At 37.8% G+C, this 16198-nt stretch overlaps 1 protein-coding gene across 3 annotated transcripts in view; it reads left to right on the top strand.

Annotated features, from left to right (window-relative positions):
* Window positions 1-16198, top strand: part of SCAPER (S-phase cyclin A associated protein in the ER) — a 422044-nt gene that overhangs the window by 172538 nt on the left and 233308 nt on the right. For all 3 annotated transcript variants that reach the window (XM_036734646.1, XM_036734647.1, XM_036734648.1), the window contains one exon: window positions 3900-4036. In XM_036734646.1, coding sequence (XP_036590541.1) covers window positions 3900-4036 — 137 coding nt within the window. The remainder of the gene's footprint in view (window positions 1-3899; window positions 4037-16198) is intronic.

The raw sequence follows: 16198 nt of genomic DNA on the forward strand, positions 1-16198 counted from the left end.
AATTTTAATCAATCCCCTATATATTTTGGAAATTAGACCTTTGTCAGAGAAATTTGCTTCCAATATGTTTTTCATTTAGCTGTTTCCTTTCTAATTTTAACTACATTGGTTCTGTTTGTACAGACTTTTAAAATCTTCTACAAACTAAATTGTCCATTTTATCATCAGTGAGCCTAGCCTCTCTGTCACTTGTTTGGTCATGAATTCTTTCCCTAGCCATAGATATAAAAGGACATTTCTTCCTTTATCCTCTAATTCGTTTATGATGTGACCTTTTATCTAGGTCATGTTTCCACTTGGTTTATCTTGGGATACATTGTGAGACATTAGTTTAAACCTGATTTCTACCAGACTACTTTCCACTTTTCCTAGGAGTTTTTGTCAGATACTGAGACATTCCCCAAGTAGCTGTGGTCTTTGGGTTTATTGAACACTATACTACTGTATAGAGGCAAGAAGAAGGGGTTCATTGGTAAGAGTGCAGTGCCTAGAGCCAGGAAGACCTGAGTTCAATTAACTGAAAGATATAGAAAATATGAGTGACTTTATTGTTTGTTGATTATAAAAAAGTATTTGTAGCAAAATGCCATCTTTAAGGCTCTTTTTAAACGAGAGATCTCCGTTCCTCCCTCTCTCTTTCTCCCTCCCTCCCTCCCTCCCTCCCTCTCTCCTTTCTTCCTTCTTTCCTTCCTCCCTTCCTTCCTTCTTTCCTTCCTATCTTGCTTCCTTCTTTCAATCTAGCTATGTATTTTTCAGTCATGGCTTATGTAGAAATATGTTTTACATGACTTTGCAGGTATAATGCGTATCTTTTTGCTTGCCTTCTGAATGGGTAGGGCAGCAACTGGAGGGAAAGATAGTTTAGAACTAAAGAAAAAAGAGAATGTTTAGAAAAAAATAGTTTCTAGTTCTTTTAAAACTTTTTGTTCATATCCTTTCACAAATTATTCATTGAGGAATGGCTTTTGGTCTCATACATATTTGTCAATTTTTTCTATATCTTGGCTATCACACCTTTTTTAGAGAAATTTTATTCAAAAAATTTCTGCCCCCATTCTACCACTTCCCTTTTTGTCCTAGGCACATTAATCTTGTCTCTTCAGAAGCTTTCAGTTTCATGTAATCAGCATTGTCTGTTTTATTTTTTGTATTTGTATTTCTTGTTTGGTTAACAATGCATCTCTTTTCCATAGTTGTGAGAAGTATGTGATATTTTTAGTCTGATCTTTAGTCATCTTTCCATTTGGAATATGAAATATAGTGCCAAACTGCTTTCCAGTTTTCCCAGCAGTTTTTCCTCAAATAGGCAGTTTTTTCTTAAGTAATTTCTGTTTTCTGTTTTCTGATGTATTAAACACTGGGTTATTGAATTCTCTCATTTCCAATTCTTCATTATCTAGTCTGTGCCAGTGATTGATTTTGCTCTCTGTTTTTAAACTAATACCAGATGGCTTTGATGCCAGCTGTTTTATAATATAGTGAGATCTGCAAGTGCCAGTTCCTTTTTTCACCCTGAATCTCTGCATCATTTCCCTCAGGGTTCTAGATCTTTTATTTGTCCAAACAGATTTTATTATTTTTTTCAGTTCTGCAGAGTTTCTCTTGGATAATTTGATTGACGTATCATCACAAGTGTTAGCTAACTTGGATGTTTTGGTTATTTTTGTTAGGTTGGCATGGTTCTGCAATGAGCACCAACTATTCCTCTGGCTATTCAAGTTCTTTATTTAAGGAGCACTTTTGAATTGAATCTATGCAAGTCTTTGGTGTGCTTTGGTAGATTGATGCCCAAGTATTTTGTGCATTTTGTAGTTATTTGGAATTAGTTAATAAAATTTTAAAATGTAGTGATTTTTGAGGGTTTATTTTATCACCTGCAACTTTGCTGGAGCTATCAGTTGTCTCTGTGTGCCAGACGCTATAGTGAGCCATGGGGACCCAAGGAATGATTTAGAAAACAACAACAGTTCTTGTCCTTCATGAGCTTACACTGTAGTGGGGGAGACAGTGTGTAAATAACTCAGTATGTGTAATATTTATAGAGAGAGGAGATGAAAAGCAAGATGACAAAGTAGAGTCTATTTCCATCTTTTCTTTTAATTCCCATTACCGAGCACAGCACCTGGCCCCTAATACACTTAATAAATACTTGGTGATTGATTGATTCATTGATTCCTTTTTTTCGGCTTCATTTTTTCCAAGTCCTACTTCTGCTGCCTTGCATCTCCTTGTACTGACATGGTAGAGGTCAAACATGGTACTCCTTGATGAGACCGTTGCTTTAGAAGGCCAAGTAGATGATTCTGTTAAATGTCTAATTTTTTTGTCCTAATTTCATATATAAATCCTCTTGCAGTGTTCTGCCTTAGTTGGCAAGCTTCGTTGATGTTCATTTCACTTTTACAGCTTTTCACTGTTTGTGTCACATCCTCACTACTATTATTTAAGCAGTATTGCCCTTGGCTGCTTTGCCTCTTCGTTAAGGAGATTGAACGATTGCTAGTTGAGGTTGTTCTTGAGTTCCTTTGACTGCTTTGTTGTGGTGGTTGTTTTTCATCTGTTAGACTTCTCCAAGAAATGGAAAAGAACCTTTACTGCTGTTCGTTTTCCATTTTATTTGGAATAGGAATGCTAATTATTTTTCATTTTTAGAGTCAGTGAGTTATTTAAGTATATCAGTTTAATGTGGCTCTTGTTTGACAGGCTTAAGGGAATAATGGCATATTTCAGTGGGATGAACACTGAATGTGAGTCACAGGACTAGATTTGAATCTTATACCTGCCACTTACTCACTGTCTGACTTTGGGCATGTCGCTTCACCTCGCTGTTCCTCACAAATAAAATGAGTGGGTTAAGCTAAGCGACTTCAAAATGTCTTCCAGCCCCAGATTAGTAATACACAACGCTTTCATCCAGTGGAATATTCCATATCCGCCGTATTTCAGTATGGCATTTTTTAAACAATCTTTTTCTTTATGTAGTACTCAAATACTTAATTTAGAAATATATAGTTTCATTTTTATGGATTCTCCCTCTCCCTACATAGCATCTTTTTTTTTTTCTTCTAGACTTTAAAGTTGTTTTGGCTGAAAAATTCCTTGCCTGGTGGCCACTACTTTGTTCATGAGCTTCCCTGAACTTAGCTTAGAGTCTCAAAGAACAAATTTACCGAGCTCATACTTGAAGTTTTTTCAGCTTGGTTAAGATATATCAGAACTTTTGCTCCATTTTCATAGCCTAGGGAAGGAGTTCTTCGGAGCTCGTTGTTTGAAAACAACCAAGGCTGGAAATGGGATGTTGAGTGTGGGAAGCAGGGAGTGAGCATAGTTTGGCTGAAACATAGACTATGTCAAGGGAAGTAATATGAAGCAAGGTTGAAAAGGTAAACTGGAGTTAGATTATAACAAGCCTGTAATGCTATATATAGAATTTCTTTGGTAGCATCTGGGGAGGAGAATGAAATGATTCTTAATTTCTTTTTATTACTGCTTTTATTTGATTTGGAACTTGGGCTTATTTCCCAGGGTTATTTTTACTGTGATTACTGATTTTGGTCTTTGCAAAAGATATGGAGCCTTCTTCTCCTAGAAGGGAATACAAATACATTATTCTTATTTGGGAAGCATAGAAGCATTGATAACTCATTTGTAAATGTTTTGTTCCTTTTTTTCATATAAATTGCTTCTTAGTGCCCTGAGAGAAATAATGGTCCTCTACAAGCTGATGTGAAATACTTAGCGCAGCTTATAAACAGGACAGGATCATAACTTGTGTAACAAGTTATATGTGCACATTACTGTCTTAAACTCTTTTCAGAATTCTTATGGGCAACAGTGGGCAAATCTTGTACACTCACAAAGCCCGTGGAAATCAGATGTTGTTTTGATGTCTTTTGCAGGAGCATCTGTCACTGAAGAAGTATATTGTTGACATTGTGGTTGAAAGCTCCACACCAACGGAACCTGTGAAAGATGGAGACGACAGGCAAAAAAACAAGAAGAAAGCCAAAAAGCTGAAAGCCCGCATGAACTCCAGGTACTCACTCTAAGGCATGCTCTTCCTCAGTACAAATACCACCAAAGGGCAAAAAAGAGTTTACAGTTATTTGCTTTACGAATGCCTTGAAAATAGTGCTGATGAGCCTAATTTATAGCCACTTCCTCTGATTGGGAAAGAAAAGTGCCCATGGATCGATCAGAAGGCCTTGCTTTCACCTGTTTAAGAGCCTTTCTCATAATTGGACGTCAGGGCCAGGCCCAGACGGCAGCCCCTTCTAGAGCACAACAGTGTGTTTAAGTGTGTGCAGACCAGGCCTGTTTTTCTTTCCAACTATTGATTTTTAAATGAAGTATCAAAGAAAATCAATAGTAATCAACAAATAGGAGCCAATGGCTATAGTGTCAAATCCCATGACTAGGTTTAATCAATCTGCTGTCTGTCACAATAAGAAAAAGTCAGAGAAATATCTTGAAATGGAAAGTGAGTGGTTAGACCTATAGTTTATCATTGGCCTAACGAATGGCACCTGAAGATCCGACAGCTATGGAGTGTGCTGTTGCATTACGGTCTGTGGCATCCTTGTGATAATGGGATCTTGAGAGGGAGGGTGGTGGCGGAGAAGGAGGCCTGGCTTTGTGGAGTCACAAGGCCTGGGTTTTGCTGCTTATTACCTGCATGATGTGAACAAATCAAATCAGTTCTAGGCCTGTCTGGGCCTCAGTTTTCTTCCTCTGTAAAATGGGTGTGGTTGAAGAAAAGATCTCTAAGGACCTTTTAGCTTAGAATTCTGTGATCCTGCTTTCACTATTTCAGTGGATAGTTGTAGAGCTTCTTTATCTCTTTATCATTTGGAGAAAATATTCCAAGGTGTTATCATCATGTTTACCCCCAAACTTAGCTTGAAAGGAAGCTTGAAAAACATCATGTAAAAGTACTATGGAACTGTGACCTCAAATACCCATCTGCATCTTGGTGCAGAGGTGACCTTGGCTTTGTAGAGGCAGACTTTACCAAGATGTAAGTTTTCAAGTATGGGCTCAACGTTAACTTTCCCCATCTATCTGAGGAAATTGTATTTTTTTTCTTAGTGATTGTCCTAAAGTGAATAGGTGGGTGTCCCCCAGGGCCCATACTCCACAGGCCTCAAACTCAAGGGGTAAGGTGGGGAGAGCCGCAGGTCCCTGCTACATCTGATTTGTACATGTACCAGATGTGGCCGAGCAGAAGACGTTGTTGTCGGTCTCAGAGAAAAGGACCCAATTCTGGGATGAGAGCAGAAGAAGGAGGACGCTCAGTGTCCCCCTTTCAAATTCCTTTTAGGTCACTCTGGGGGGAGTTGGGCATCCACTGGAAAGGATCTTTAACATCTCTATCAGAAGCTTCTCAGATGGGAAATGGGATCTGGGAAGGGTGGGGAAGGGCTTCACTGGTTGGGCAGCATAGGGTAAACAGGAAGAGGGGACAGATATGGGAGGCAGCTTTGGGAATTCAGTGTAGGAGTGGTCTGTGGAGGTGGGGCTGTCCACTTCTCCAGGGCAGGTCTGTTGCTGACAGCAATGGCAGCCTTGACCAAGGTATTAAAAGCATTGGGGCCAGGGGCCTGGAGCCTGGAGTACCAGCAGTTCCTGAGTCCTTGATGTTCTCACTAAGAGAACAAGCTTGTGCCATATCCCAGCATCCCCACATGGGACAAGGCTGGGGCCTTCACGACTATGGAGGCCCAGCCCAGCAGGCACAAAGATGGCACCACAGCCACAGTGGGTGAGGATTCTTAGTGCCAAGAACCATGGCTACATCTCTTTCCTTCCAAATGCAATGACATCAGTATAGGTGTCCACGATAACAATGGATACTCCTCCCATTCCATTCCAAAAAGAATATATATATATATATATATATATTCCTTATGTATTCTCAGTTTTGTTTGTATATAATGGTCCATAGTAAATTCTGGTAGTTCTTTTTATTTCTTCTCGGTGTTTTTTATGACTTCTATTGTATTTTATTTTGTTGATTTGATTTTGTATCTTTTTAATCTGGTAGGCTACAGGTTTTTCAATTTTGTTAGTCTTTTCAAAAGGACCAGCTTTTACTTTTGTTTATCATTTTTATATTCTTTTTGGTTTCAAATTTAATTTTTTCTCTGCTAATTTTCAAGATTTTTCTGTTTGTTTATTTTAAAAATGTGCATTCATTAAATTCCCTTTTTTCAATTTTGTTACTGTATGATTTAGGGATATTACTTTTTCTCTGAGAACTGTTAGTCATAGTCTACAAATTTTAGTGTCTTTGATTGTGTTGCCTGACTTGATTACTATTCTGATTGCTTTTCAGGTTGTAAAGAATGAATTTGGTATTTTTTCCTTTTTATATTGTTTGCAATATTTCTCTGCCCTAATACATGGTCTGTTTTTGTGAAAGTTCTATGTGGTGCAATGAAATATCTGTATTTTTTGGTTCTCCCAATCATAAAGCATACTCCATCTCATAGTTTTCTCCATTTTCCAGCAGTATGTTCAGTCCTGTAAATTCCCTTTGTTAGGTGTTGCTGAGAGGATTATTCTAGTCACTTTTGTGTATTTTTAAGATTAATATTAGTTTGAAGTATGTTGTTCCTTTGAGCAGAGAGAGTATCATTTCCTTGTTCTTCTCTGAGTTTTGTCTGATGGCACAAATGCCATTCTGGCTTTTTTGAATCCACCACAGCAAACTTAGTTTCAGCCTCTCATTTTGATTCAGGGTATATTTTTGTGTTTTAGATGTGTTTCGTGTCAGCAACAGATTGTGGAGCTTATCGAATGTTTAATCCTTTCACATTTAAAATTATGAGAATTAGGCTTATGTTTTCTACCAAATTTCTAGTATTACTTTTTTTAAAAAGGATTTTTTTTGGTTCCCTTTACTCTTTTCAGTTAGTACTTTGTACCTACCTTGTGTTAATACCTCTGTGTTAATATTTGCTTTATGAACTCTGGATAATCTCTCTTCCCAGGCTTTCTTTCATTGTAATTAAATTTTTTTTCAATTAAGAAATATTTATTTTTTTCTTTTTCTTTCTCCTTGCTCCCAAATGAATAAAAAGGAAAGAAAAAGAAAACCCTCATAATAAATATGCATAATCAAAGCAAATTCCTGCATTAGCTGTGTTCAGAAATTCACTTCACATTCTGCATTTGGAGTCCATGACGCCTCTGTCAGGGCGTGGTTAGCATGCTGCTTCTTTGTTCCTCCAGAATCACAGTTGTTCATTGATCAGAGGTTTCTAGTCTTTTCAAGTTGTCTTTCTTCATAATGTAATTGTATACATTGTTTTCCTGGGTCTCTTTGCTTCATTTTGTATCAGTTCACACATCTTCCCATCATTTCTTATGGTGCAATAACATTCCATTACATTCATATACTTAATTGTTTAGCCTTTCCCCAGTTTATAGATACTGCTTAGTTTTCAGTTCTTTTCTAGTACAAAAAATGGCTGCTGTATTTTTTTAAACATATGGATCTTTTTCTCTTTTTAAAAATTTCTTTGGGGAATAGATCTAATAGTGATATCCCTGGGTTAAAGTATAAGCACAGTTCAAGGACTTTTAGGACATAGTTAGGGATTGCTTTCTAGATTGCTCAACCAGTTCATAGTTCTACCAGATTGTATTCATGTGCCTGCTTCCCTGCAGACTCTCCAACATTTGTTATTTTCCTCTTTTGTCATATTTATGATTTGGAGCATTTTTTCATTCGATTATTTATAGATTGGATTTTTTTTTCCCCTTCGAAAGCTTCCTATTCATACCATTTGACCATTCACTGATTGGGAAATGGATCTTAGTCTTAAAAAATGTGAATCACTTCCTTTTATATTTTAGTTATATGACCTTTATAAGAAAAACTTTTTGCAAATTTTTCCACATTTACTTCCTACAGGCTTTTTTTCCTCTTTCCTCACTTTCTCCTTTCCATTTATCCTGGATTTGGTTGGGGGAGGGGTTGTGATTTTTAATTCTTAATCTTTTTCTTTATCTTATCTAATTCTTCCTTTTGTTACCTCTGTTTTCTACTCTTCATTAAATGAGTAGTTCAAATTTTTCTTCCTTTCCTTCTCTCCAAATTTTTTCTTTCCTTTTTCCCCTTTTTTCTAAAAAAGATTTCTTTACCTTGTTCTTTTCATTAATTCTCTGCTTATCACATCTATTCATCTTGAATTTTCATTCTCTAGTTTATGGTCTATATTCTTTTTCCTTCATTAATCTTACATGCATCGTGGATTTAAAGTTTCTAAAGTATCAAGTTTGAGCTTCCTATTCTTACCAATTTGTTATTTTCTTTGTAGCTTTTTACCCATCATTCCTTTTTATCAATTGATGAGCAAAGAAACGAGGATAAAAGTGGTATACCATGGTAGAAAATAATCTGTGTCCCAACCCGTGTGGTTCAGTTGGGCCCCCATGATCCTTCTCCTTATCATCTGCTTATGATCTCATTTCTGTGTCCATGTTCTCACACCCTTTTGGGTGCCAGTTACCCCAGGAGCTCAGCTTTCTCATCTCATTAGCCAGGATGCTATCCTTGGGGGCACAGCCCTCTTCCAGACACAGTGATATCCCTGTGCACCAGCTCCCTCAGGCTCTTTCATCTGCCATTGCAGACATATATTTCTTCCCTCATGGGAGAACTTTCTAAGGACCCTCTGACCCTTTTGGTTTGAAGCTCCCATTTCATCCTTGGTTTCAGTAACCTTCTTATGCCTCCCCTTCTCTTCCCTTGAAGCCCCTCTCCTTGTGGTGAGGATAGAAGTTACTATCTGCTTTTCATTGTCCACTCATGACTTGCTTATAGTACATTACATTTTCCCTCTTCCCCCTGCCTCCTTTCCTCCTGTCAGTAGCTTTGACCCACAGAATACTTTGAGTTGCTTTCAGGGGTTTGAGGTGTGAAGTCTGTGGTGCTTCACTTTTGTTTCTCCATCTTTACTTCTATTTCTTTAGATTCTACTTTTATCTTTATCCTCTTTTGTACTTAAAAGTCTCTTGGTGATACCTCTGTTTTCATTTTCTCCTGCAGATCAGTCTTTCTGGTTTTTTTACGTCTAGAAATGGGGTAATTTATTTCATTACTTTTTTCTTTCAAAGTTGTATTTGCCAGCTTTTGTTATTTCTGGTGTTTGCAGTCAAATGTTCTGTTCAATTCTGTTTTTTTTTTTTTCAAGAATTCTTCAAATGTCTTTTATTGAAAGTTCATCTTTTTTGTAAGGTGTCTCATTTTGGGTTGTACCTTGAATTTCTTTGGTTTTTAGAATATATTATTCCGTTCCTTTCTTCTGTTTCTATTGATTGCAGAATAGTTTTGTATTATTTGAATTTCATTTTCTTTATAGTTGAAGTTATTTCTCCTGACCGTTAATAAAATATATTGTGTGGCATTGGAATTAAAATTAACGTGTGTGTGTGTGTGTGTGTCTTAAAGTTTGAGATGTTGAGTTTTGCCTGTCTTGTTTTGTTTTTCCCGGAGATGATCTATGGATTCCTTCCATTGTTGCTTTATTTTCTGTATTCAGAAATTCTGGTCAGTTTTCTTGTATTTCCTGCATTATGATATTAATACCTTTCAATTTGTCATACTTTTCTTGGAGACTTATGGACCGTATTGGATTCTGTGCAACTTGTCTCTAGATCAGTGGTTTTTTTCTTCTCATAAAGATTATATGTTCTTTTAAAATTATTGCCTTTCGTTTTTCTTCTTTCAGATTGTGCTTCTCTGCAGTGTTTCTGATTTTAAATCTGTTACTTCTTTTGCTTCTTTGGAGAAACTTGTCATCATGCATTTGAGTTTTTTCTTTTCTGATAATTATTTCTATGAAAGCTATGAATTTTTTGTATTTTTTCCTCCTAAGTTCTATTCTAGTATTCATTTACCTTTTGAACTATCCTGGAACATATCGTATTCTGTGCTCTACCGGGATTCCACAGGATTCTTTATTTCTTTACTTATTCCATTTTTCTTTGCTTTTTAATATGTGTTAAGAGAATTTTATAGTCTCTTTGATAGACTGGTACTCAGTATTCCTTCTATTTTTATTCGTTTCTCTATGCCAGGATTTGACCTTTCTGTAGTATTGTTTGGAATGGCTTGACACAGGCAGGTCTTAAATTGAATTAATATTTGATTAGAGCCCCATATTGCCACCACTGCCCCTCAGAGTTTACTGCCCTGTAGTTCTTGGGAGGGAGGCTTTCTAACTCCAAGATTTTCAAGATGTCGTTGTGGGCAGCTGGGTGGCACAATGGGTAGAGTGCTGAGCCTGGAGTCACAAGAAAACTCATCCTCCAGAGTTCAAATCTGACCGAAGACATTACTAGCCATGTGACTCTGAACAAGCAGCTTAACTCTGTTTGCCTCAGCTTCCTCATCTGTGAAATGACAAACCCCTCTAGTGTCTTTGCTAAGAAAACCCCAAATGGGGTAGAGAAAAATCATACGTGACTTAAATAACAAAATAACAACGACAGTCCCTGGGAAGGAGGCTTCCTAACGCCAAGATGTGTCTTCCACGATTCTGTACTGAGATTCTGGTCTGGGACCCAGAGCTGCATTCTGCATTGATACTAAGCCTAGAGAGTTGCCTGGAGTACTGAGAAATTAATTGATTTGGTCAGGATCATACACAGCAAATATGTATTAGAGACAGGGCTGGGTCAAAGGGACCTGAGGAAATTTTTGAAGAACAATATTTAGATCCACAGACTTTTCTGGAGCTCATTTCTGGGTTATGAGTGAAGCGATATCAGTGACCATTAAGGAGGATGGAACACCAGCAAGGTAAAGGTTGTTGGCAATTTAGATCAAGGCAAGTGAGAAGAAGAAAGTGGATCAATTAGCAGGTTAAACAGATGCCTCGGGTAGATTGGTGATTGGGGCAGATTGCTGTGAGAGGCGATTGGTCCTGGACTAAAGGGCCCCACTGCGGCTGTGGGCTTGCTGGTATGGAGACAAAAGCATTTAAGTGGAGTTGTCAAGTCCTAAGAAGGGATGATTACCTGTGTAAAGTCTTAACCAGGGGCTTAGGCAGCTTTCTGAAACAAGGCTGATGCTCTGCTTCTGTGGGTACTAGAGGACATTGGGAAGTGATTCGTATCCACTGTACAAGATTTAGATTTCTTCCTCAGCAGTACTTAGCTGTGTTCCGAGGGTAGGCTGGTCTCTCTCCCAGAGCTGGTGAGCATTTTTGAGAACACATCTCCACATTTGGGGTGGTTTATTTTGACAATGAAAGGTTACCAAAGGAAACAGATTTAAAGCTTCAATGGGGAAAATGGGGATCTGTGAAAGAGGAGAGGAGACTTGTCACTTGTCTGGTTGATGGTGAATATGGGAGAGTTCCACAGACAGCTATACTGTTAGAGCAGAAAAAATATTCTTGAAGAGAAGAAATCTGGGTGCTGTGAGGATGGAGACACTCCTTGTTTTACCAAGAATGATATTAGTACTGCCCCAGATGTTTATCAATCAAGGAATTACCTACTGAGGAGCAGAGGAAGAAAGAGAGATTTAGAGTAGTGGGTAATAACCTGCCTGTTACTGAATCTGTAAATCTGATAACAGCAGGAGAGAAGTTTGTTATCTTCCTGGGATATGTATCCAAAACAAAATGGAGAACCTGCTGAGATTCAATCCCAAACAATGATTACTGTCCACTTTTGGTGAGATTCACCTGGGTACAAATGACATTGCTGGAAGGAACTAAAAATTGTATCCAATGATTATTCAGTTTTGGGTAGGTGATAATTAAAGAGGTGGAGGTTGTGTTTTCTTCACTGTTCATCATTGAAGGCAAAGAATGTAAAAGAGGAAATTTAATTTAAGAATTGGGCAGTGGGCTACAGTGGCGGTCTCTAAGAATGGGATTTGGATTTCTGGATCCTGGCTTACAATATATAGTTGACAAGTTGTTGGACAGAGCCATTGTACACCTAACAAAGACTAGTTCATGAATGTAGTTGTCAGGGATCTTGAAAATCTAATCAAAAAGCCTTAAACCAGAAAGGATGAAGCTGCTGATATATATCCCCAGAGCTATCTCTCGTAGATAGTAGCCACAGAGAAGGAAGAATCATAGCTGAGGAATCTAGGAATTTATAGGAGACAAAATCCAAGAAATGAATCAATAATACAACCTGTGCTCTCCTCTTATCTATACACAAATCACAAAAATTTAGGGATTTAAAAAGAAAAACTAGGGGTCCTGATACAAGGGGCAAATTTGAAATCATAGGTATTCCTGAGAATTGATAGGATAGAAACCTATGGCTGGACTGTGACTCTACTGGAACTCTCTGTCTTCTAGAAGCAGAGCAGATCACTTCTTGACATTACTTAATGGTCATTTTAAACTTCCATAAAGGTAGGAACTACCAAGTCAAAATTCTGTTTTGAATGATTCTCATTAACAAGAAGGAAGTAGTTGGACTGGAAAAGATGAAAACCTTAGGGGAAAGCAACTTCCCTCCTCGAGCTTTTGACAGAGCTAAAGAAACTATTTCAGAGAGGTAGATGAAACAAAGGCATGCTTTAGCAAAAAGGGAAGAGAACACTCTTCCAACTATAGATCTGTAAGCCTGACATGGGAAAAATCTAGAATAGATCTTTAAAGGGATGTTTGGTAAATAACTTGAAAGGGAAATGAGGATCACAAACAGCGAGCCTAGCCTTATCAAGAACATGCTATGGCAGACTAACCCCCTTTTGTTGAAGGATTTCTAAACTAGTAGGTGAGAGAAATACTGTGACTAGAGCTTAACTGTATTTTAGGAAGGCTCTTATCTTTTTTTGGGGGGGGAGGGTGGAAGGCAAGGCAATTGAGGCTAAGTGACTTGCCCAAGGTCACACAGCTAGTACGTGTCAAGTGTCTGAGGCCAGAATTGAACTCAGGTCCTCCTGACTCCAGGGCCAGTGCTCTACTCACTGCGCCACCTAGCTGCCCCGATTAATTATCTTGGAAGAAGATGACGGGGACAACAACAGTAATACAGTCAGTTGGATTCAAAATTGATTGTCATGAAAACCCCTGAGTGGCTCAACAGGATTAGAACTTGAGTCTTCCTGATTCCAGGCTCAGTGTGATCTCTACTGCTGTGATTGAGATGATTGATAACTTTAGTGAATTGATGAGGATAAAAGCCAGGTTGCTAAAGGTAGCAAAGTTATTGAGAGGAAAGTAACTGAAAACAGCATCATTATAACAAACAGCTGGGATAACAGTCTACATATACTATTAACACAGCGCTCCTGCTCTAGATCAGTCTGGCAGCTTTAGAAACATGGTTTCATCCATTTACCTGTTCAAATTCTACTTCAAGAAAACTGATTAACATTCATCACAACCACAAGAGACTTCCTCATGATTCGAGATGCCAAGACCGGTTCATTTTCCAGACCTGCTTGAGGCCTACTCTCATAGCCAGGTGACCTTTTAGTAAGTGGCTTGGTGAGTACAGAATAAAACCAAAGGATGTTCATTGTCTCAATGAGAATTTTCAAACAAGGCAAGAGACAGTTTTGATCTAAAGAATTTCTTTCCCTTTCAAATTGTTAGACTTCCCATCTTCTCAGCCACCATTCTGTATTGGGGCTCAGACTCTGAACTCCATATTTCTCTCTGGTTGTAGCCACGTGGACTAGTAGAATGAGCATGGGATTTGAAGTCAGAAGATGTTGGGGTGAAACACAGCTCAGCTCCCTTACTGCTTGTGTGGTATGAGACATGTCACTTCACCATTTATAACCCAAGCGTGTTCATTGGTAAACTGAGGATGCCAGACTGCGGGACCTATGAGTTCTGTAATCCCATTTGATGACCAGACCATGTTCGTATCTTAGAACTGCAGGCTTTTTGAGCCAGAATGGACCTCAATGATCTTCTAGTTTGATAGTGTTGTTTTACAATAGGTAATGAACCTAAGGCCCAGAGAAATTATGATTATTTCTCCAGGGTAGGAATCAAGTGCATTTATAGTTGGCAGTTACCAAAGTACCCGAAGGAAGTATTTCTAATAGCCAACCAGTTTCATTGAAAGTCTGTGAATTCCTTTGTCTCACCAAGATCTTTCTCTGGCCTTTTTTTATATTTCCCTAATGTCTGATAACCAACTGGAGATCCACCATGGGATGGGAGTGGTCTGTCCATTGACTATGCAATTTTTTAAAAATCCTGAACCCTCTTTAAAATAATTTGCTACAATATTTTTCATAACAACAACAGGTTCTTTTAAAACTTCCCCAGCATGACTCAGATATGTCTTTTAGCTCAAATATCTCAGTAGTCACAAATTAAGCTCATATTACAAAAGAGCTATTCCTTATTGGCAAAGGCTCCTGTGCCAGATACAAAAAAAAGTTTGAGAACCATTGGTGTAGATTAATTAGGAGTTAATTTGCTACTGGTTACTATTGTATTGAAGAACTGAGCTCAGGAAACTGGGTGTGGGGGGGGGGAGGGGGGTCAGTTGCAAAGTTGTCCACATTTTCAACATTAGAGAACACCTAGGCTAAAACCAAAAATGAGCTCTCAGAAAGAGACATGAGATGGGTTTGCAGTACAGTAAACCTCTCCTTGGACCTCAGTTTTTCATGTGTCAAATGGGGAGATTGAGCTAAGTAATCTCTGAGGTCCCTTTCATTTCCTAAATTTTAGTATCCTTTGCAGAAAGGCTGGGGGTTTTTTTTTAAATCATTTTGCCTATAATTCATGTTTTCTAAATTTAGAAACCATGTAAGAGAAACCGTATAAAGAGTCCTTTGCCACTAAAATAAACCGTGTTCTTATTAGGGCTTTATTTTTATTCTTATTTAGACCTTACCTAGATCCTAAATTATAGATTATGCTGTGTGATTTGTATGGAAGGAAAAAAATTACTCCAGTAACAATTTTAAAAAGATTTTTATTAAGTTTTATTAATACCTTTTTTTATATCACATTCATTTATAAACATGCCCCATCCCAACTTCATCCCAGTAAGACTTCCTTTGTCACAAAGATTTAAAAAATAAAAAAGGCTGTAAGCAAAACGGGTAGTTACATAACCATCGTCTTCTGTCTCTCCCTCGAAAGGGGAGTGCGGCGCTTTTGTCATTTTCAGTGTTTTGTCAGTGTTCAGTTTAGTTTTGTTGTTTATTCTATTTACATTGTCATTGCGTACATTGTTTTCCTGATTCTTTCTTAGCTTTGCATCTGTGCTTGTCTTCCTGCATTGCTGTGAATTCCTCATATTCCTCATTTCTTTCAGTGCAGCAATAGTTCAGTGTTCCCATGCTCCCCCCTCCTATAGATGTTTCCCAGCGATGGATGCTAGCTTAGTTTCAACTTCTTTGCTACCAGGAAAAGTGTTTCTGTAGTTATTTTGATGTTTTTGTGCATGTGTATATGCACGTGTGTGAAAATATGTGAAAGTTTTCGATCAAAAGCAGTGAGATTTCATGACATTATAATAAATGGTGAGACCATGTTATTTTCTATAGGAAATCTCAGGATGGACTTAGTTTATATCAAGCAGCTGTCCAGTTTGGAAATCCTTTAAAAAGATGTGCTGGCAATTCCCAAGAGATCTATTAAGGCAATTATTATTAAGTTCCCTGACTTAAGTAGCTTAGCCTTAGCATATCCCTGTACTGTAACTAAAAACTTTCACAAATATGGACAAGCATTTAGCCTTATGTTAAGTGGAACACCAAAGTTACTTATGGAAAGAAGATGATGGTACAGTTTCATATCTAATTCTATTTGGTTCAGTTATATTTTTCTCGATTTCAATACTGATTTTTACTTAAATTGTGATTTTAAATGCCTAAATCCAATCCAATAACACCAACAAATTTGGCATTAAATATCTTTTTAAACCTACAACTTAGCTAATTTAAAGGCTATGTTATTTTAACTCTATGTTGACCACCGAACTTATCTTTAAGTTCAGAGAAACATTTTGACATTGTGGCAAGAGTATTATACCAAGAGTGAGAATCTACATGCATAGGTTCCCAACGAGGGCCATACTGCCCCCTCCGGGGCACTGGAACAATGTCGGGGGAGGAGTTGATAGTAGTTTTGGGCGCAGTTGGGGGTGGTGGACGCAAAAGGAAAGAACAGAAGATAAAATTTTGAAAAACTATTTGTACATGTTTCATCTGTTGTGTAACAGAGGTTTAGTCATAGTG

The sequence above is a fragment of the Trichosurus vulpecula genome, chromosome 8 (assembly GCF_011100635.1).
Source record: "Trichosurus vulpecula isolate mTriVul1 chromosome 8, mTriVul1.pri, whole genome shotgun sequence".
NCBI lineage: Eukaryota > Metazoa > Chordata > Mammalia > Diprotodontia > Phalangeridae > Trichosurus > Trichosurus vulpecula.